This window comes from Zeus faber (assembly GCF_960531495.2).
Source record: "Zeus faber genome assembly, chromosome: 10".
NCBI classification, from domain to species: Eukaryota; Metazoa; Chordata; class Actinopteri; order Zeiformes; family Zeidae; genus Zeus; species Zeus faber.
In genome coordinates, this window is record NC_137199.1 from 31,291,889 (window position 1) to 31,315,345 (window position 23,457).

Sequence of the window (23,457 nt, forward strand, 5' to 3'; positions counted from 1 at the left end):
AAAAAAGTGAGAACTTTAACGTTAGTTAAAAAAGAATACAGATAAACCTGAAAATCAATTAATGTGATCTTCACACAGGGACCATATAATTTTCACTGCCTGGGCATTGATTGGTGTTTTATGCCGTAGCTCGGAGATCGGCAAATGTTTCTGTTCCGACTGACGTCTCTTCTCAAGGTAAAACCAGTCGTAAGACACAGCTGTTGTGTAACAGTCGGGACATTGTTAAGCAGGAAGAAGCAGAGCTCAGCACTTTGTCAGGTGGGAGTTTGGCGCTGTTCACCGTACCGAATATTGTGTCCGGTTGTATTAACTACGTGATGCAGCGTGGGCGGAGCGGAGTCTGTGAGAAATTTTAACTGATGGATTCAAAATGTGAACAGAAGTGCTTTGTGCAAATACCATAATATAATATTAGTTAAAAAACAAGGTCAGCAAGAAGCTGGAGCTAGACACATGGATGGCTGTAGCTCAGTGTGTGTGGTTGTGTTTGTGAGGTCGGCACATTGTTGCTAGGTTTGTATGGTGTTGCCAGGTCTGTATGGTGTTGCCAGCTCGGTGTGTTGTTGATAACAGGTTTGTTTTGCTGTTGCTGTGTTAGTGGGCTGTTGCTTGGCATATATTTTTTCTGTGGTTGCTAGACTAGTATGCAGCTGGTGTGTCTGTGGACTGTTGGTAGGCGTATGGTCACCAGGCTGGGGTGCGGTTGCCAGGTCATTCTGTGGTTGCTAGGTGGGTGTGCTGGTGCCAGGGCATTGTGTTGGTACAAAGGTGGTTGCTATGTCAGTGTGGTTACTAGGGTGCTGTGGGATTGCCAGGTCATTCTGTGCTTGCTAGGTGGGTGTGCTGTTGCCATGTTTGGGTGTGGTGTAGTGTCATTTGGTGGCTTTCGAAAAAGAAAAAAAAAATTCCGCATCATTTGAAAGTGGAGAATCAGAGCTTACAAACAAGATGTCACTTGTGCAAATAAAGAAAATATTTTTAATTGCTATGACTTGTTCATGACAAGGGTGTGGCAAACTGTATTTCTGAGATAATCACCTCCAAAGTTTTACCCACACCAGGTTCATTCAGCTCCCACAATGCAAATGGGGTTGGGGGACCAACAAAGCCTCATGGCTACTTAACATAATGCTGCATGGGCTAATCACAAACCTCGTCAAAAACACACAACTTATTTTGTTTTTTAAAAAAGCTTTTATTTAACAGTAAGGATATACATGTTTTATAAAAGTGGAATTATTTTGGAGTTTAAAAGTGCGGACAACACAACAAAATGTAGAATCTTATCAATATTATGAGTCTCAGAAAATCACCAACCTCAACGGACTTCATCACGTCATCAACTTCTTCCGTTGTAGCAACAACAGACGTATCCTTGGTCTCCTCCGGTGGTTATTGAAAATATTTTGTTTCATCGTTACATTATGGTTGAAATCCGCTGTTTGAAATGTTCTCCAAGTCAAGAGTAACATCACATTCAGCGTCGCTGTCGATCTCTGTGTCGCTGTGGGAGAACTGACTATCATTGCGGAAAATGAAGTCCAATACGCTAACACTGACTTGGATCTATCGCACTGGTCAGATTAAGATCCGTGATATGATTCAGAGCTTCCGCCACCCACTTCTCCTAATCCATAACGATACGGAGAAGAAAGTGTTCACAAACAAGTGAGACCGAAACAGCCCCATGCTGCGCTTCAACCGTCTGTGTACGGAAGTGACGTAGGTGCATGACGCGTTCCTTCTTCTACGCAGTTTCAAAACAGTGGCTCCGTGTGTGCAAAAGTAGTAATATTTAAAGGTTGAACTCTATCAAAAGGGTTTCACATTGTGACTTCACATCACATGGAATATGGAGGAATGATCTTCACCTGGACGCTCGCTTTAAAGGAAACCATCGATCGATCCATCAATGAACTGTGTTTCCCCATGTAATCTAACGGGAATATTTAACTCCACGGTTTAACAGTTTTCTATTTATAAATCAAACTCGGGTTTAAAAATACGTCGAGAGATTAAAAAAAACAAAACACAAAGGAACACGGATCTGGAAAAATCTAATTTCCCTTCAAGAAAGTTTTTTTCAAGTTATTTGGCTGCTCCTGGCCATTTAAGAAAAGCGCGAGGTGGTGGCTTCTGCTGCGGTGGGTCACATATGTATGTACATAGTGAAGGAGCGGTGAGCCCAGTACAGGAAGCGGCAGTCGGTCTATGGAAAGTACAAGTTAAAGTATTTCACATTATTCTGATTCAATGTTGTGTTTGAATGTGTTATTGTTGCCAAATCACACCCCTCGCCGTGTGAAGTGTCTTCAATGATTAACTCTGAGTTTTTGGATGGCAACAGCGTCTTCGCCTCTTGCCTTTAAAGGGAGGATCTGAGATTAGGGCGACCTTGACGTTGGCTTTGGCCTTGTTTGGCTTGGACTGGCCTGGCTCTGAGCGTGAGCAGCAGTCAGAGCACCTCACAGCACCCAACATGGCTCTACTGGGTTATCACAAGCATATAAGGGTTGCTTACCCAATCTCTGCTCTTTGGGGTCAGTGGTAAGACACATTTTGAGTAAGAGAAAAAAGGTATCTGGCGTCGGGGAGATATAGTTAAATTCTGTCTTCTAGTTACAGTAAAGTAATTCAGTTTTCTGAACTTCATAGACTGAGCCGTGCTAATTCATGGTCATAATATTGTCATTGCTAATGATTCTTTCCCAAATAGTTATTGTGCGTAAATATCTTATGCAAGCACCAATAGTCATCAACAAGATATTGTCAAATGATCTATGTCAAGGTCAAAAATTCAAAGTAAATTTTGTAGCTCAGTATCTATGGAACACAACTTGAGTCAATATTAAATAGATAAATATGTCTGTGAAATATATCGTGAAATAAACAAATGGGGCAATAAATATAAATATGTACATATAGTTAAATAAATAAGGTTTTTAATTTTGAAATGGAAGTTTTTCAAAGCCGATTTTTATTTATTTCAGATCACTTTTATTACTTCATGCCACATTTCTGTTCCTTATGTGCAAATTAACGGGCCGTGGTTATCTCAGATCAGAGCCGGGGACCACCCACACCGCGCTGTCGTTGGCGCTCTCCTACACAACAGCGGTGGTCGCTCGGAGCCGGTCCTCAGATCCCGATACCTCCTCGGTTGGAGCCAGGGGCCGGTCGGGAGCGAGCCGGTCACGGTGGAGGGCCGCCACCCGGTTCCGCTTGACCAGCCGCACCCTGTTGACCACGTCCAGCAGCTGTTCCAGCACAGTGCAAGGGCCGGCCCACTGGCTGGACAGCTTGAGGGAGAGGCCCTCCTTTCCCTCCGGACTGTAGACACACACCTGGGTCCCGGGCAAAAGTCTGTTCCCCGGCAGTGGGAGTCACCAGGCCCGTTTCTGTTGGGAACCGGTGTTACTCTCTGCACTCCACAGCGCTAATGTTTGGCCACAAACTCCGCACCCCGGTAGACTTGGTGTATGGATCGCCCCTGGAGTGGGTGGTGCAGGGGGGGCCTGGCCTTGGCTTCCTCACACAATAAATAAATGTGGAATTATGAAATAAAAGTCCCCTAAAATGAAGGGGGGGGAAAAAAGTATTTAAAATAAAAATAAAAAAAGTTTATTATTGAACAATATTTACTCGTTTATCTATTTACATTCACATTTATTTATATATTTATTTCCTTATTTATTTATGGATTTATCGCAGGCATATTTATTTATTTAATGTTGACTCGAATGGCATTACATAAGTATCAGGACAGTCAAGTAGAAAGTGAATTAGGTCAGGATTGTGCTGCTCAGACTAAGTGTGTGAGTACACGCTGCTCCGGTATTCCTCAATGGAACACAACCAATTGTAATATTACAAATTACTGTGTTAACCTGTGTTAATGTTGGTTATGGTTATTACACTCCACCCCAGAACAGGTGTTCTTTGATTTGTATATTTAATACTTTTTAGCAAATTCATCTAAATACAACTACCAAAAATATAAAGAAATGGATAAATTACCAAAATAAATACAATAGTCAACCAGGCCTCATAGAGAAATCACATTTAATCTTGGATCCTGACAGATGGAAAACAGACACTTAAAAGTAGGAATTAGGTTTATTGTATATTTGCAAATGTACAATTAATTGAGTTAACTTTCATGAATAAAATCTGTGTCTTGTCAAGCCATGAAAACATAATATTAAGGAGGAAGCAGAACCTGCGTTGCAGTTATCACGTTGTGTTCCCGGGTACTCGTGTCGTAGCTTTAGTCTCGGACTCTTCCTGCGAACGGTTAACAGTCAGACCGTCCTGACGGTCTCCACGTCCGATCCATCCGGCTCCGTTTCACTCTGCTCCGGCCACAGCGAGGACTAGGCAACACCGCGTGGACACCGTGACCGAGCCGGGTGGAGGTTTGGTCGAGTGAATTGTTTTCATCCGCTGCTTTAACTCTGCTCTGTAGGGTTTGGTTTAACAGCTTTTAAACTTTAATTTTTATATATTTTTTTATGTTTCCAGTATTTTTACCATTCTGTATCTGTTCTCCCTTTCCCCCCTGTGTTTAGCTAAAGGGATCCTGAACGAGGGATAAGCGCTCCGTCAATGAGGAACTACAGGCTCATCTTCTGCCACAACCTCAAGCAGCCATAGATGTTTTTCTACTGCTTCAGCTGGGAGAGGAGAGCACACGAGTTATACTGCTAAAAGGTTATTAATAATAATATCAAATGTCATATAGTGTGGAAAAAATGTATGTACATTTTTATATATGTACGTTATTAGTAATATAACATGCATAAGAGGACAGCATAGGACTTGGTATATAATGCTAGAAGATATCTGAATCTGAATGTGTCATATCATGGAAAAGAAAACATGGGAGATCATTTGATTTGGAAAAATGTTTTCAAGAAAAGTTTTAAAGATTTGTTTTTTCGTCCCAAATTGTCTTGCATTGAACTTTTGAGGCCAGTGTTGTTGTGTCCCAATATCTAAGTTCAAGGACACTCATTTATTCTTGTTGTGAATTTGAAATGTTTAAAAAGTGTTTCAAAACCCAGTAGAGATGTAGTTGCATCATTTAGTTAAATAATTGGACTCAAAGCATGTTATCATGTAATAATGATATAATAACTAATGAGCTCGTTGAATCAGAGCAGCCAGACTTGTGCTGTTCCATGTTCAAGTTTTCCTTAGGACTCCAAGGACACGCCTGCACGGCCTGTTTAGCAGCATTTTTGTTTTGTCTTTATCGATGGCTGTTTTCTGACTGCTGCATGACAGCTTGTTTCCTCACCCACCCATGTGTGCATGTCATAAAATGTTCTGTGATACTTGCGACGCAATTTGCAAAGGTATCTTTTTTGGCAGCAAAATTGCAGGAATTGGCGAAAATTTCAAGTGCAAAATGTATTCTTGATTTGATTTGTTTATATATATATATATATATATATATATATATATATATATATATATATATATATATATATATATATATATATATATTAGATAGATGGAGAGATATATCTTTTTTTTTTCAAGCCATGCTGACTCTTGAATCACTATTTTCATTGTACAGTGGTACCTCAACTTAGGACTGTAATTCATCCTATAAGAACGGTCGTATGTTTAAACAGTCGTATGTCGAAGCAATTTTTCCCATATACACCATGCTCATATTTTTCTATGATTTCTTTCTTAGTTTCAATGGGAATCATTGCCTTTTTCTTTTTCCCATCATCCTTCTTCTTAGGACTCATCATGAAGGGTGAATTTTCGCGACTATCACTACTCGTATCTTGGATTAGTCGTAAGTAGATGCAATCGTAAGTCGAGGTACCACTGTATCTGTTTCAATGTGTCAAGTCTTTTGACAACTTTTTATTCTATTTCTGATAAGGTGCTGTCGTCGTATATTCAGCGTCTAGACTTTCAAATGTCAATGTACGGTAGAATAATAAAAAAATAAAAGGTGTGCATTAGCAGAAGTGTTTCAATGTGTTTAACACACATACACTGGTCCCATCCACCACTCGCTCTCCATTGTAGGTCACTACATTGTAGGCCCTCATTTCCCACACGGTTGATTTAAAATAAGGGGGCGGGTCTTCAAGCTCCTGTGTCAGACTCTTTTGCACTCGCGTCGTGTGACTGGCTCAGACCGTTCTCAGCTTGTGCTCAGCTTAGCATGTCGCTAAATGTTGTTCCGCATTACGTTCATCTATCTTCACACACTGCGTACGACTGCATGCTGCGTTGTCATTATTTTCAAATAAAATGATTTTCTTAACAAAAAAGATTTGGTCTTGAAAAAGTGGAGGCGTCCTCTTATAATCAGGGCCGTCTTATATTTGGGTCAACACGGTACTTGGAAGAATAACAGGAGAATGAAGAACAACTCGACTATTGGTTTCATTTGACTGTTGATTTATATCCAGATTTGGTCCTCCTTTTGTGAAGGTATGAATGTGAGAATCGCTCCTCCCCTACTTCCTATTTCTGTCACGTCATTCACACATTATTTTTTTCTTCCTCCCTCTGTCTGAAGACGTGAGGTCTCAGAGGAGCGGTGGTGAGGAGGAGGCCATGAGGAAGAGCGAGGGCACGCTGGCACCCCCCTGCAGGGTGTTTGGTGTTCGGCTGGAGGAAGTGGCGCACACGCACACGCTGAGCGGCCATAATGTTCCTGCGCTGGTCAAACATGTTGTGGAATACATAGAAGAGCACGGTGGGTCTCACTCACACACACTTACACAACATGAAGTCATTCAGAAGCTTTCAGACGATATCAATACAGATATCTCTGCGTTCATTGTAGCTTTCATTTTAATTAAATTTTAGTGTGATTCAGTTTCCCCCCCATCCAGGGCACATGGAAAACAGTAGAGCTTAAGGGGCAGCTTTGTTTGTAATAACTTTACCTAACCTATTCATGCTCTTGTAATAGTTTTGGTAAATTCCTTCCATAATTGCCAGTAAAAGAGCACTATACGCAAGAATTTTCTCCTTCCAATTAGACAAATGCATCCCATCTTCCACTTTTCTTTATTTTATTTGTTAGTTTATTTATCAGGGACAGTTAACATTTATAAACATTGCTGTAAATGCGCCAGAGTTAGCCGAGAGGCAATTTTTCATCTGTAGTCCCTGGACAGATGTTAGTCACCCTAAAAATAAGAATATAAAAACAGAATATAAGATTGGCATTACATAGTCAATAATATCATTGATAAGCATGCAGAACAATAACAGAAAGAGGAGACATAAAAACCATGCACAGTATATAAAATACATAAATCAGTGTGACACAAAGGCCGAACCACAATAAGACATGCATGCAGGTACATGAGGGCAGACGGGCCACAGCAACATAGCGACAGGTGACAGAAGATTCAGCCCAGACAGATTCAGGACAATTAGGTACAATTGAGTTTTAGTGCAGAGACAGAGCTAAGTACTAATTAACCATTTCTTTAAATGAGCTCTAAATAAACTGTATGTGTCCAATTCGCTAATACTTGCTGGGATGGAGTTTGGTTGTAGTGCAGCTTTAACAGAGAAAGCCGACTGAGTGAAAGTTACGTGAGTGCATATGGTGTGAGATATGAAATCCTGACGTCCTGTGTTCAAGGGCTTCTGGAGAAACCCAACTTTTCACATTCTCCGCCTGTCACTTTAGCTCTGCCTGCCGCACACCAAGGGAGGGACAGCCCATGAAACATATGGGGGATTTTTTTTGTGTGTGTCCAATTATTATTATTTATAGGGCTGAACCCGACTCTTTAATTGGATTCGGCTGTTCAATGCGAACGGAGGGCCGGCTCTGTGCCTCATCCCCGTTCCTCCAAATAAAACTACTAAAAACAGTGTTTTTAATTGTTTTATTTGGAGGAGCAGCTCTCTGATCAGGGCGCACAAACAAACCATGATGGAGTTCGGACAATTCCACATATAAAAATATATTTATGATTCCCCTTGATTATTATTATTATTATTATATTTTTTTAATTGTTATTTATTTACCAGGATTATCATAATAATCGCTATCTGTATATTTTCCTCTGGCAATCACATGCCTTATTGTGGTACTCAAAATATTTTCCCAAGGTTGGCATGTCTATGTCAACTGCCTTCTCGAGGTCAAGTAACAGCTCTGACAACACCACCTTTGTCCAATAGAGATTAGATTTTTTTTCTGTGAAAAAAACAGTTGGCTGTCTCATTTGAATAATTGGCTCTGAAGCCAAAGGTCTCTTTGCCATTCCCACTACAGGAGGTTCTTGACACTTTTCCCTACAGGGTGGGGGTTGGAATTGGCAGCGGTTCTGCATCGTTGGGGATTGAGACGAGCGTCATTGTGGTTTGGAGTGAGCATGGCCACCTGGCTCTGTTACCTGAATGTCCCCCAGAGTTGAATAATGTGTAGTTTTGTTCAGGATTAGACATGGCATCATGTGAGGTGACATTATATATAGTTGGGGATAGCATTATATGAGCTGAGGGTTAGAATAATTCCGGTTTAGTTAGGTACATAATTCCTACTCACACAGTGACTTCTCTCAAACTAGCAAGCCATCATATGTGAAACCTCAGACACTTAAATACATCCCAAAATGATCAGCTGTCAAGCTCCAGTTTCCCTTGTCTGAAATGAAAATGACCTTCATGGGCCTTTTCGCAGATGGTGTTTTACTGAATCACGACTTAGGGACATTAACTGGAAACGCTGTATTAATATCCAACAAGTATTACACACTTCACTTAAGGTAAGAAAAGCTGATTAACATGAATCTAAATATTGGGAATTCATCCAGTCTCACAGGTCATCACTATAATGACCTTAGAAAACATACAGTTCAATTTAATAATGTCAGTGTTACACATAGAAATACAGCTGCAGAGACTTGGTTCGGGGTTAGAAGACTCAACAATCCACCTTTCAAGTACCAGATAACAGCTTGTGTACACTTTTGGATAAATTAATTATACATTGTCTACCCGTGTGAAGTGAACATTCCAACATGTCAGCCCTGTGAAACCCCTTCATGACAAAGCACATAAATATGCAAGTACAGTGAGATTATTTAGCAACAGTCGAGCTTAGATGTAGGCTAAACATATTAATAGGAGACGGGAGTGCAGTAGGGTAGTCTAGAGCAGATAAATCACCCCAAAAAATTGAGACCGTTTCAATAATAGTGAGATTAGTGATTTCGAAGATCCTATGTGTTTATGTATTCGTGGTTGATGTATTAACTGATCTGTTGACACAAATCACATTGGTTCCAAAAATAAGCCACGAAACAGGAACTCAGTGCGACGACATGTGAGGTTGATATCAAGTTTAGGTATCAGTATTTTTATGAGTGCATTAGCACGTTATATGACACGATATCTGATGCGAGTGGGTATCTGTGCATTCCTAAAATGACTAGCACTGCACAGCAGACATCATCATTTCACACATACAAAACAAATTCCAATGTGAGATTGGTCAAAACTGCACAGAGTCTACACATTTTTAAAGCTGCCCCTCCCCCTTCCTGGTTCCATCAGAAGGCTCACGTGTTGTGCTCCGGTGTTGACCTCTGAACTGATAAACCAAATTATGTTGTTAGAGATCCAGTGTTGCTGATGAGATGGAATCTAAATGTTAGCCCCATCTGTCCCACGGATCACTTCCTTCCATGTTGCATAACTGTTCTGCAAACTTCACACTCGGCAACAACAGCTGCACATACAGGAAGTGAACGAGGGCTGTTCCAGTGACCTTTCTGGGCAAATGTGAAAGAGAAGAGCTCCTGCACATTGACCTTTTAAACTCTTAAGACGACGGTGTACAGTGGTCAGCACTTTTGCTTCGCAGCGAGAAGACTCTGGGTTCGAACCCAACTGGGGCCTTTTCTTTGTAAAGTCTGCATGCTCTCCCCTCGTTCAGTGGGTTGCCGCCGAGTGCTCCACTTTCCCATCCCTAAAAGGCATACATTGCCAGCATTGTGGGTCAGGAGGTATAGTGGGGTCATCTATTCATCGGATATTGATCCCCAGCTCCTCCCGGTGCTGTGTCCAAGTGTCCTTGAGCAAGACACTGAACTGAACCCGATGAGTAAAATTGGCGCCTTGCATGGCTGCCTGCGACATCGCTCGCTGAATTTCCCCCCGTGGATTGATAACGTGATATGTCAGGTTTACACTCCTGCCGAAATCTATATCTGGAGTTGGTCCCGGGCCATAGTTAGGATGGCTCAAATGCAGAGGACAGATTTACTTCAAAGTCCTTCTTGAGAAGAGTTTTGTACACTGCCTGCTGAAGTAGTTTTAAATTGAAATCACGTCACATTTAAATAAAAAAATCACATGGAAGAGAGAACACATACAAGTTAAATAAAACCGTTTTCACACCCAATAAGCAAGTTAAACCTGCACAAAATCGGTGATTGACACCTTTCCTGTTGCCAGGAGAATTTATTTTTATTTTTTTCTGGTGCGTCACATTCGACATCACGAACGCGTGGGAAAAGGGGGGTGTCATGGTGCCAGTGTGATTGGGAACAAAACAGTAGAGGAAACAGCAACTTAAACAAACAAGAACATAAAATTGTAAAACTTGAAAAAAAAAAACAAGGATTTTGTTCGTGAGCGGCCCGACCCTACAGTAGAAGCAGCGTGGCGTATCCGTGCCCGTGGGGAGCAGGGACCGGCTTGGGGCGGGGCTGGAGTCCCTCGGTGCCCGGTGGGGAGCATGAGGGTTCTCCACCGTGGTCCCCATGCGGAAAAAACTTCTGATTGGTCTGGAATTTTAACCTCACATCACACCGGTAGAGGGGCCAAGATGAGCGTGTCCACCCGGGTGCCCTGTTCACATCAGAGCCGATCAGAAGTGGAGCCGGTAAAAACCCGGGTCTATGAGCGGGTCATTTGACCGGGTCGTTGGCCTGGGTTTTTCCTTTCCCACTGGTGACAAATGCCGGATGTTAGCAGCATGATCCCCGTAAGAGGGATGATCTTATGTGCCCCCTGGACTGCTTTGCAAGCCAGGCTCAAACATTACACACCAAATGCTTTCCTACCTGTCACGGTGAATGGAACATCATTTTAGGTAACTAAGATGGGTTCGTTTTAATGTCAAAATGCAGTAAATGTTTTTTTTGTTCTGAAGCTCACCAATTTTATGAAGTTTATTGAAAAGGACCTTTCATACACTGCTTCATATTTGAAATAGTAAGCCTCGTCTACTCTCTGAAAATCTTTTACAGAACAAAGGACGAACAGCATTAGAAAAGACAACAAGCAGCACCCAGACAAAAGACCTTCTGAATATATGCAGGTTTACTTGAAGTTATGTCATACATTATCATTATGTTATCAAGTCATGTCACTAAACCTCAAAGGGAGAGGAGGATAATCTCTCTTCACTCTACATTGGCTTCGTTCTATATCTGCGTCAACGTGTCCAGTGAATGGAAATAAAACACTGTTATTTCCAGTTCGTCCTTTGGGCTGATTCAACGCTGAACCTCCCAGAGCTTCCTCAGCAGACTGGATGCTGCATGTGTGCACGTTATGTAACCGCAGAAGCACATTCATGTTATGTCACTTTGCTGATGTTATCACACTTCATAGCGCAGAGGGAATGGCTGCTCATGTTATGATAACTATTATCCCACACAGAGGAACCGGATCGTCCGGTCAACACCCACACAGATTTCAACTTCTCAACATTTAGTGTGAAACCTTTTGTTCGAGAGGCTTTGTGGGTTTTACCATCCGTCCATGTGTAAATAAAACCACCAGACTATACATGAGCTGAATTTAGCCGCATTTGGCTGGTATTAATTTTAGTCCTACACACTTTGCCGTACATAGCGTCGCTTGGCTAAACGATTAATCAAATTCAAACCGACATTGCAGTTAAACAGAACGCAATTTTCAAATCGCAAAGGCTGCAATTATTTAAAAAAAACTGAAATATGTGTGTGTATGTATGTATAACATAACACTTATTACAAGAGACGGAGCTATTAACGGATGCACTGGATGCCCTCGGGTTCATCTTTGGTTTGAATGTCATCATCCATTTTTTTGCCATTTTTTCATGGTAGATTCATAGAATCATCAAGCAGAGAAATACAATTTTCTGGGTGTTGGTAGAATTTAAAACACAGTTTCTGTTGTATATAAACAATGATGTTTCTTGGCTAAATTTTGGCTACTTCAAATGCCACAGATAACCCCAACATGATAAATGCAGTTCCGAAAATCCAGGAATGGAATGGTTCACAACCGTTCCATGCCAAACCGTGCATAGTAGAACTGCGACTTTAACCGCGACCGTAACCAATAGCAACCGTGCCAAGAACGGTTCGGCCTGACCGTGGAAAAGGACTTTAGAAAGCTCCGTCAGTAATGACAGGAATAGAAGAGAGTTACTTAGGCTGAAATCACTGCCCGCTGTGTTACTACCACTGCCACATACCAATTGAGTCCACTTAGCTTTTCAGTCAGATATTAGGATTCTGCAAAACGTATATGGCACATTAATCAATTGATTAAGAAATTGGGGAAAACAAAACCTCAAATTTTCAGTCTCTGTATTTCTACTCTTGTACTCTGTGGGACTCTGTGTTTTTAAATGTGTTACAATCACACACACAATCCAGGGGACCCCCTGGTACCTCCTCAAGGACCCCTAGGGGCCCCCGGAGCCCACGTTGAAAACCACTGATATTTTATTTATAATACACGTTCTGTGTTGTGTCCGTCAGGTGGCCTCTTCCTGGTTAACGGTGACGCGGAGCGGGTTGATTGGCTGCGGCAGCGCTATGACAGCGGAGAGGAGGTGGAGCTAGAACGTGAAGTGGGCGTGGCTTCAGCTGTCAGCCTGCTGCGCCTCTTCCTGCAGAAACTGCCTGAGCCGCTCATTCCTGTGAACGTACACAAACACTGCCTGCATCTGTACCACGGTGTGTACACACACACACACACACACACACACACACGTGTGTGTCTAATGGAAGAATGTTCATCAAGGACCTTTGACCCTAATGCATCTTCTCAGCATCCTTGTGTTTGAACGTGGTGTTTGTTATGAAGAATCCACGGCTAGAACTTCAATGACAATGGAGGTTCAGGTGGAGGTCGTTCCTCTTTATCACACCCCGGAGGTCACATTTACAGTTTCAACAGAGGCATTAAATTTCTCCGTGGGAGACACGGTGTTGAGGGCACTGACACTCTGAGCTGTTGTTTGCACCGGCAGTCTTCCTCTCTTCGACGGTTCAGACTCTAAACAGATGAGTACTGTACACCATACCATTCTAAATACTGGAAGATGGAGATCCTGACTGAGTGTTTTGATAAAATCATCACATGGTTTGAGCTAAAATTATCTCCATATTCACCAGAATTATTACACGTCAACTGTGTCTGTCATGATGATAATACTCACTTATAAACAGGAACCTGAAATAAGTTAAAATTAAAGACAAGGTATAAAATAACGTATGTATATGTAAATACACATTGTTGATGTAAAGTGATGCTGTGGAAATACACCATCATGTATACATGTATAACACTATAGCGCAATGATTAATCAGTGATATTTTGAAGATCATAAGCAGCTGGCTTGTTGTTGTCGTTTTAGATCACAGTAACAAGCAGGACTTCTGCTGCAACATGAAGAACCTTCTGCAGCAGCTTCCCCATCTCAACTACAGCCTCCTGCGCTTCCTGGTCCACTTTCTGTCCAAGATGGCAGCTGTGCAGCAGGACAGCTGGAGCGTGGACGCGCTGGCCGCTGTCTTCGGACCCGACATCTTCCAGTGAGACACAGCGGAGACGACATCATTTGGAGAATTTTTGTGTTTTAAAAAGATACTGCGCTGTAAAATGTACCTGTTTCTCCATTCCGCATTTAGATGTATTCAAAATTAAAAAGGTTTTCATGATTTGTTTGCTGAACCAAAGATGTTTCAGAAAAAGTATTATTAATTATGATTTCTAAAGTGCTTTTGTGTCTTTTTCAGTCTGTGGTGTTGCATAGTAAATTATCTTTTGATAATCATCAAAATGATAAACGGTGATGTTTTCTCAAACTTGACAAAGACACGCAGAGGAATGTTGCAGGCACTGTTTCTGGTGACGGGGCTGCACTGGTTTCGATAACTGATGTTTAGATCAGTGGTTGTTGCTTTCTGTCTCCCTCTGTTTCAATGTCTCTCTCCTTCTCTCCCCAGTCTGTGGACAGAAGGTGAGGACATCAGCAACCAGCCCTCGGTCTGCAGAGTCCTGGCTGATCTGTTGGACAACCACGAGGTCCTGTTCGACTCAGAGGACGACGATGTCTCCACCACCAACGAGTACAGCTCCAGCGAACAGGTACCACCTCCACCTCTCGTCCACGCCTGCGTCCTGATTGCGCCGCGGACCCTTTAAAGTTGAGTTGATTTAGTCTCTGGGATCCAGTCCAAGCAGATTTTTTTTGTTAGATCTGATGAGTGTCTGTACTCTACTCAGGGATAACAGTGAAACAAGGATCCAAACTACTGGACATTCTTTAATGGTGATGGCATCTTGGAAATGAACAAACAGTCAATTTGAACGATCAATCATTTTGCTGGGGACCCCCTAGAACCTCTGGCAGGACCCTTGGGGGTCCCCAATATATTTTTTGTATCCAAATGTTGACGGAATTTTAAACCAATGTTAGAAATGTTGGTTTACTAAATAAAATGTGGACTTTCCATTCAGGGATTGAACCTGCTACCTGAATCTTAGTGGTTCTTTTACAAAAGGCAGACATGTAGTATTACACTGTTGTAAGTTTTAGCAAATATTTGTGTAATAACTAATCGTCAACTAATATGTCATGACTGTGAAATCTGTAGACTAGATATTATTTCGAAATCAAAATTAAAATGAATTCAGAAATACTATTAAAAGTCGTATCAGTATTCAGTCGTCATTCTTCCAAACTATTATCCACATGTTTGGCATTTCATCTTCTCCAGTCTCATCAGTATGTTGATGATCCTTTCTATCCTTTTTCTCTGTTTTTTATAAACTGTGACCCACCCCCTCCCAATCTCAACAAAGTTATTACCCAGCATGCAACCCCAGGCGTCTTTATTCTCACTGGATTTATGCTGAGTTTCATATCTAATCACACACACAAACGCACACTCGCAGGCCACACAGATGACTCATCTGAAGATCTGTAGAGTGACAGTGTAAGAATTCCCCATCAGCCAATCAGAGGTGTGGACATGAAGAAGTTGCCCTAGCAACAAGAGGGGATGGGAGGGAGATAGGGAGGGAGGGTTAAGAGCTCATCTGCTGTTACTTATAATATTCTCACCTCTGTTCGGACCTCTTTCTTCCTCCACTGTCCGCCTCTGTCTCTCAGTTTATATCTGTCTGTCTATGGATCCCTTTCTTTCTAGATGGATGGATGGATGCACGCTTATTCATCCCTGGAGGTTGCAGTGTTACAACAGCACCGATTAACAAAAAGAAGCACACCAATAATAACAGTAGTGGGGGGAAAAAATTATAATTATAATAATAATTGGCAAAATAAAAATGTATTATCCACATTCTGGTTTTAAAAAAAGTAAGATATTGTGCAGGAGTTGTATTTATAAATATATAATTTTTAAAGGAAGTTTTACCTGGAAAATTAAAAAACATTCCATCAGTTCACGGTGATGAACTGATGTTTTTTCTCTTCAACATCCTGGACAGAGAAGCAGGTTTTTCTAGTTTCTATTTATAGAATTTTGTCATTTTCAGATCACAGAGCTGGACGAGGATCTTCCCGAGGACACACACACCTCCTGTGCACAGCAACACACACACACCGGGGGCAGCCCTGAGGACAGGTGAGTCACACGCACATCAGTAGAAAAATAACTTCAATTAAATGACATAAATGAGACATAATTAGTGAGACAGAACAACAGAACCACCATTTTGAAATGCTGTTGTTGATGTGGGATTAGGTCTTTTTTATTATTATTATTATTATCACCAATCATATCATTCATGTCAAACATCTGGTTGAGCCTAGTTGTATTTTTCCTCATCCATGTGGTTAAAGTGTCTGTAACCAATTCTCAAGCTAAAGTAATGTTCTTCGTCTGTTTGTGGAAATAAAAACCGACGTGTCACATGAGACAACAGAAGGCATTTCCACACCACAGGAACTTTTTTAACAGTTCTAAGAACTTTTGGAGGAACGCCCCTTTTTGTGTCTTTTCACACTGCGATCGTAGACTGTTATTAAAAGGTTCAAATTTGTTCGGAAAAATAGATTATTTTCTGACACCGGGCCGAGTTTTACAGTATTGGTTAAAAGTGCAATTGCACTTAGTAACTGACGAGGCACCAAATCCTTAATACTAAAGTTTAAGAGTTCTGCTTTAATTCAATGAAATAAAACTTCCAGGTGCGTGCTCTTGCCGACGAAAGCCGGACCAAACTTTTGAATTACGTCTTGTAGATCTTATATGAGTGAGGACACAGCAACTGGATTGCTTCTCGCTTAAAAAATTTCAGAAACAGATTTTGGTGGACTGCTAAGGTGAAATACGTGGCATTTACGGATTAAATACAACACGGACCTTGTGCTGAAACCCCATTGGCTGACGTCACTTCAGAGTTCCTACTGGCGATGTGAATGCAAAGAGAAAAAAATCCCTTAAAGGTATTTAGTTCTTCGGGGAGCTTCCCAGTTCCCCTCAGGCAGTCCCCAGAACTGTTTGGACGGAAACACCTACAGTCTCAAACAGTCGCAAAATCACCATAGAGCAAAAAATAACTTTGTTTCTGTTTGGCATACAAGCTCATGCTTTAAACTTTTACTTGAGGAAAAAAAAAACAAGAATGTTTTTAAATCTAGTGTTGTGTTTTATAATGTTGATCCAGGCCTCCTACGTCGCAAACAGAACTGGGTTAATCTTGTGCCTTTGCCCTGTGCAAAGGTAAAAGCACAGCATCGCTGAGAGCAGTGTTTCTAAATGTATACTCCTAGGGGTACTTTGGAGTAATGCAGGGGGGTATGTGAGATTTTTTTAAATGTTATTTTAAAAATATATCAGTCATGCATAATTCCTAAAATAATTATACTTAAATAAATTTAGATAAAAAATGTAAGTTCAATAAACCACATTTTATATTCAATATTCCAATTTTAAATGCAGTGGTTAGAGCTGTGGTGCTGAAAGGACAGCACAGACGTGGTCTGTTGGAACTGTGGCGATTAAGTGTGGAACATAAATAGGCTGATCTGGGAAAATAACCTTAAATTTGTGGTGAAACGGGACGTGAACACCCCTACTACAAACTAGGGGCTAGTAGGGCCTCAGTGTGACTTTGTGTTGGTCCGCTCGCTTATCTGATCCCGCGGTCTCCTATTCCCAGTGCCCGTTTGTTAAAGAAATAAAGACAGTGGGTTTTCATTTTACGTGTATTTTGTTGTGGTCGGTTTACTTATTGAATAAATAAAATAACAATTTAAAAAGCACTGTGCGTAACACGGCCACTTCTAGTCTCCTACCCATACGTGTATTATGTGCGTATATATATTCAGTTGAACAGTATCTGTAGATCACATCACAAGTACTCAAGCCTAGAAAAATTTAATAATAATCAGGAACACAAAATAAATCCCCCATATGCTTAATGGACTTAATGGACCCTCCCCCTCACGCGCGATGCGTAAAGCTGAAGAGGGGAGCGAAGCAAAAGCCCTTGAACACAGTCAATGGTGATAACTAAACAATGATTATTGTATTTCATATCACACATCACCATCAAAAAAAAGAAATACAAAAATATGTACCGTGTATATATAATATTAAACCTTTGAAATGTAGCATTTAAGCGTTGTTAGTGTTTTTAAGGTTGTTTAATAAATCAGACACCAGGGGCGGGGCTCTGTATTCTACCACTTTATATAGGCTTATTGTTTTTCATTTTTATTTTTTCTATTTTTTTTTAAACAAAAATGTTGTCTAATCTATTTCAAAAGTTTGAGAACCAATGGCCTGGAGCAGCTCTGCACAGCACTCTGTCTCCTTACCGAGTGCACTGCCCTTGTTGAGCAAAGTTTCCATGTGTTTTAAGCTCTGTGTGTTGGAAAGACTTGCCAGTTATAAAATTTTGTCAATTGTCTTGCTTTATTTGCTCATTTACACAAGGACTCTGCCCATAACAACATTTCAACCTTTATCTAATTATTCGGTATACAATTACACTTGGTTTATAATTTTCCAAGAGGGAAATCAAGGGTTTGTAATTTAATCTTAAAATTAAGATAAGATAAGATAAAGATACTTTATTAATCCCCGAAGGGAAATTCCAGTGTTGCAGCAGCAGTGACATACATGACAAAAATGCTAAATTGAATGCTCAGTAGCTGCTTCTCACTGGTGACTGTAGAATATATCTGCTGGGCTAGTGTGTCAGTGTGGGTCAGGCTGTTGGTGTTGTCCCGTGTGTCCTACTGCCACTTAAGAAGATTATGCACTCTAATCTATAATCGCCACACAAACACAGGCAATGTCACTGGCTAGGATAGGCCTAGTGTCCAGTGGGTAGTCTGAATGTCCAGTGGATAGGTCTAGTTTCCAGTGGATAGGCCTCGTCTCCAATGGATAGGACAGTAGCTAGGCTTTGTGTCCAGTGGATAGGCCTCGTGTCCAGTGGATAGTCCTAATGTCCAGTGGATAGTCCTAGTGTCCATTAAATAGTCCTAGTGTCCAGTGGACGGTTTTTGTCTCCAGTGGATAGCCCTAGTGTCCAGTGGATAGCCCTAGTGTCTAGTGGATAGCCCTAGTGTCCTGTGGATAGTCCTAGTGTCCATTAGTCCTAGTGTCCAGTGGATAGCCCGAGTGTTGTGTGGATAGTCCTAGTGTCCAGTGGATAGCCCTAGTGTCTCGTGGATAGTCCTAGTGTCCATTAAATAGTCCTAGTGTCCATTAAATAGTCCTATTGTCCAGTGAATAGCCCGAGTGTTGTGTGGATAGTCCTAGTGTCCAGTGGATAGCCCTAGTGTCTTGTGGATAGTCCTAGTGTCCGTTAAATAGTCCTAGTGTCCAGTGGATAGCCCTAGTGTCCATTAAATAGTCCTGGTGTCCAGTGGACGGTTCTTGTCTCCAGTGGATAGTCCTCGTGTCCAGTGGATAGTCCTCGTGTCCAGTGGATAGGCCTAGTGTCCACTGGATAGGCCTAGTGTCCAGTGGACTGTTCCTGTCTCCAGTAGATAGCCCTAGTGTCCAGTGGATAGCCCTAGTGTCCAGTGGATAGCCCTAGTGTCCAGTGGATAGCCCTAGTGTCCAGTGGATAGTCCTAGTGTCCATTAAATAGTCCTAGTGTCCAGTGGACGGTTCTTGTCTCTAGTGGATAGTCCTCGTGTCCAGTGGATAGCCATAGTGTCCTGTGGATAGGCCTAATGTCCAGTGGATAGGCCTAGTGTCCAGTAAATAGTCCTAGTGTCCAGTGGACGGTTCTTGTCTCCATCGGATAGTCCTCGTGTCCAGTGGATAGTCCTAGTGTCCAGTGGACTGTTCTTGTCTCCCTTGGATAGTCCTCGTGTCCAGTGGATAGTCCTAGTGTCCAGTGGATAGCCCTAGTGTCGTGTGGATAGTCCTAGTGTCCATTAAATAGCCCTAGTGTCGTGTGGATAGTCCTAGTGTCCATTAAATAGTCCTAGTGTCCAGTGGATAGCCCTAGTATCGTGTGGATAGTCCTAGTGTCCATTAGATAGTCCTAGTGTCCATTAAATAGTCCTAGTGTTGTGTGGATAGTCCTAGTGTCCAGTAAATAGTGCTAGTGTCCAGTGGATAGCCCTAGTATCGTGTGGATAGTTCTAGTGTCCATTAGATAGTCCTAGTGTCCATTAAATAGTCCTAGTGTCGTGTGGATAGTCCTAGTGTCCAGTAAATAGTGCTAGTGTCCAGTGGACGGTTCTTGTCTCCAGTGGATAGCCCTAGTGTCCTGTGGATAGTCCTAGTGTCCATTAAATAGTCCTAGTGTCCAGTGGACGGTTCTTGTCTCTAGTGGATAGTCCTCGTGTCCAGTGGATAGCCATAGTGTCCTGTGGATAGGCCTAATGTCCAGTGGATAGGCCTAGTGTCCATTAAATAGTCCTAGTGTCCAGTGGACGGTTCTTGTCTCCAGTGGATAGTCCTTGTGTCCAGTGGATAGCCCTAGTGTCCTGTGGATAGGCCTAGTGTCCAGTGGATGGGCCTAGTGTCCAGTGGATAGGCCTAGTGTCCAGTGGGTAGGCCTAGTGTCCAGTGGATAGTCCTAGTGTCCAGTGGACTGTTCTTGTCTCCAGTGGATAGCCCTAGTGTCGTGTGGATAGTCCTAGTGTCCATTAAATAGTCCTAGTGTCCAGTGGATAGCCATAGTGTCCTGTGGATAGTCCTAGTGTCCAGTGGATGGTTCTTGTCTCCAGTGGATGGCCATAGTGTCCAGTGGACATGCACATTGCTTCTGAAGTAATAATTAGCCTACCTATTACATTCGAGTATGAAAGTCCATTTATAAATAATTGCGTTTCCTGTTCCTAGTTCTCTGTCCACGCCAGTTAATCATTAGCCATGGGTGTGAATACTGAAGACATTAAAGAGGTCTTGTCTCATTTAGCTACTGGTGGATCTGCTAGAGGATTCTACTGCCACCTCGGGTTTATACAGCACTCTGGATTCAAACAACTGAGATTTGATTTTGAATTAACATTTACAGTTTTAAAATAATTCTATAATAAATAAGTCAAAGCACCATTTGTTCTCTTATCCATCAAGGCAATTTCTATGTGATGTTTGGTTTGACAGCTTCACTCTAATAGTTTCTAATAGTCAGTTTCACATGTTGTTCCTCCATGCTGCTCCTGCTACCATTTGCTATTTCACAACCAGGGCTCGGCCGCTCAGCAGCAGCTGTGCTTCTAGTGTAAACAGTGTCAAGAAATTCAGTGAATTATGGTGAATTCTGTTTTAAATTAAACTGTAAAATCAGCGGTATTAATGCACCTTAGTATCCTATGATATTATGCAATACGGATAAAGCAACATGATGAAAGCAGTTAATTTATTGAGGTTCTATACAGTTAATTTTCAGTTGTCAGTGAATGAAAGCTGGAAACTGAACTCAAAGTGGGCAAAAGATGTTCACTTAACAGACACTCAAATGATGTCTGTCTTGGGTGTTTTGATGATTTGAACGACGTTGTTTTAACCTGTGAATCTACTTGTAGTTTTGATTAAAACTTGTTTGATTCACACTTGTTTATGCCCTCGTTTTATTATTGTGTTTCACCCAGTGAACTCGGTGATGATGACCAGACAGATTCTGAGGAGAGTGAAACCCCATTCTCACAGGTGAGAAACATAAACTACATTGGGGGAAATAATTATTTGATCCCTCGCTGATTTTTTTAAGTTTGCCCACTGACAAAGAAATGAACAGTCTATCATTTTAGTGGTAATCTTTGGTGGGTTTATTATAACAGTGAGAGACAGAAAATCAAAAAGAAAATCAAAAAGAAAATCCAGAAAATCACATTAAAAAAATATATAAATTATTTTGAATTTCATTGAGTGAAATAAGTATTTGATCCCCTATCAAAACATGACTTAGTACTTGGTGGAGAAACCCTTGTTGGCAAGTACAGAGGTCAGAAGTTTCTTGTAGTTGATGACCAGGTTTGCACACATCTCAGGAGGAAAGTTGGACCACTCCTCTTTGCAGATCCTCTCCAAATCTTTATGGTTTCGAGGCTGTCGCTTGGCAACTCCAAGCTTTAGCTCTCGCCACAGATTTTCTCTAGGATTAAGGTCCAGAGAATGGCCAGGCCACTCCATGACCTTAATGTGCTTCTTCTTCAGCCACTCCTTTGTTGCCTTGGCTGTATGTTTTGGGTCATTGTCATGCTGCAAGACCCATCCACCGCCCATTTTTAGTGTCCTGGCTGAGAGAAGGAGGTTGTCACACAGGATTTCACGGTACATGGCCCCGTCCGTCTTTCCCTCGATGCGGTGAAGTCGACCTGTCCCCTTCGCAGAGAAACATCCCCAAAGCATAACGCTTCCACCTCCATGCTTGACGGTGGGTATGGTGTTCTTGGGGTCGTAGTCAGAGTTTCTCTTCCTCCAAACACGGTGAGTCGCATTGATACCAAAGAGCTTGATTTTGGTTTCATCTGACCACATCACCTTCTCACATCACCTGTTCATTGGCAAACTTCAGACAGGCCTGTACATGTCCCTCCTTGAGCAGGGAGACCTTACGGGCGCTGCAGGATTTTAATCCATTACCGTGTAGTGTGTTACCAATGGTTTTGTTGGTGACTGTGGTCCCAACTGCCTTGAGATCATTAACAAGCTCCCCCTCGTGTAGTTCTGGGCTGATCCCTCATCTTTCTCATGATCACTGATACCCCACGAGGTGAGATCTTGCGTGGAGCCCCAGACCGAGGGAGATTGACGGTCATTTTGTGTTTCTTCCATTTTTGAATAATCACGCCAAAGGTTGTCTCCTTCTCACCCAGCTTCTTGCCAATGGTCTTGTAGCCCATTCCGGCCTTGTGCAGGTCTACAGTCTTGTCCCTGATGTCCTTAGACAGCTCTTTGGTCTTGCCCGTGATGGAGAGGTTGGAGTCTGATTGATTGATTCTGTGGACAGGTGTCTTTTTTACAGGTAACAAGTTGAGACAGATGTCTTTTTATACAGGTAACCAGTTGAGATTAGGAGTACTTTCTTAAAGGGAGAGGACTAATCCATGGGAGCCAGAATTCTTTATGGCTGGCAGGGGATCAAATACTTATTTCACTCAATGAAATGCAAAATAATTTATATATTTTTTGAATGTGATTTTCTGGATTTTCTTTTTGATATTCTGTCTCTCACTGTTATGATAAACCTACCAAAAATGACCACTAAAATTATAGACCGTTCATTTCTTTGTCAGTGGGCAAACTTACAAAATCACTGAGGGATCAAATAATTATTTCCCCCACTGTATACCCATCTATTGCAGGTTTTGGCATCCTATTTTCTTTTATGAAACTAAAGCAGCAAAGTACTTATGAGCAGGCAACGAGTGTTAAATCAGCGGGGGCTTTTTTAGGAGTAGGAACTGGTCATATCGAACCTATTTTGAAACTAATTTTCCCCTGTGGAAAAAGATGGGAAGTACTTGAAGTTCTTGAAATGGTTCCTGCGATGGGAAAGGGGCTTCTGGCTTCTTTATAAGTCTCCCGTTACGTTGCAGGATGCAGAGGTTTGCAGTGACGCCCTGGAAGACAACTCTGGAATGGAGCTGGACACAGATAATAACATCAACATGGCCAGGTGAGCTAGTCGTGATGTTAGCTGTGGCGTCATTCATCTGATTCATGTGTTTTAGCTGTTCAAACTTACCTGAGTTGTATCTGAAATTAGGGA

General features: G+C 41.8%; 1 protein-coding gene across 3 annotated transcripts in view; it reads left to right on the forward strand.

The window, feature by feature from the left end:
- The window catches only part of fam13b (family with sequence similarity 13 member B), a 36,224-nt gene that overhangs the window by 1,700 nt on the left and 11,067 nt on the right, over positions 1-23,457 (forward strand). For 2 of the 3 annotated variants that reach the window (XM_080008063.1, XM_080008065.1), the window contains exons 2-9: positions 4,572-4,713; positions 6,554-6,733; positions 12,771-12,968; positions 13,652-13,829; positions 14,244-14,385; positions 15,799-15,887; positions 21,335-21,392; positions 23,285-23,364. In XM_080008063.1, coding sequence (XP_079864189.1) covers positions 6,592-6,733; positions 12,771-12,968; positions 13,652-13,829; positions 14,244-14,385; positions 15,799-15,887; positions 21,335-21,392; positions 23,285-23,364 — 887 coding nt within the window. In that variant the 5' untranslated portion in view covers positions 4,572-4,713; positions 6,554-6,591. Of the gene's footprint in view, positions 1-4,363; positions 4,465-4,571; positions 4,714-6,553; positions 6,734-12,770; positions 12,969-13,651; positions 13,830-14,243; positions 14,386-15,798; positions 15,888-21,334; positions 21,393-23,284; positions 23,365-23,457 lie in introns of those variants that run through there. The other variant, XM_080008064.1, reaches the window with a different exon arrangement.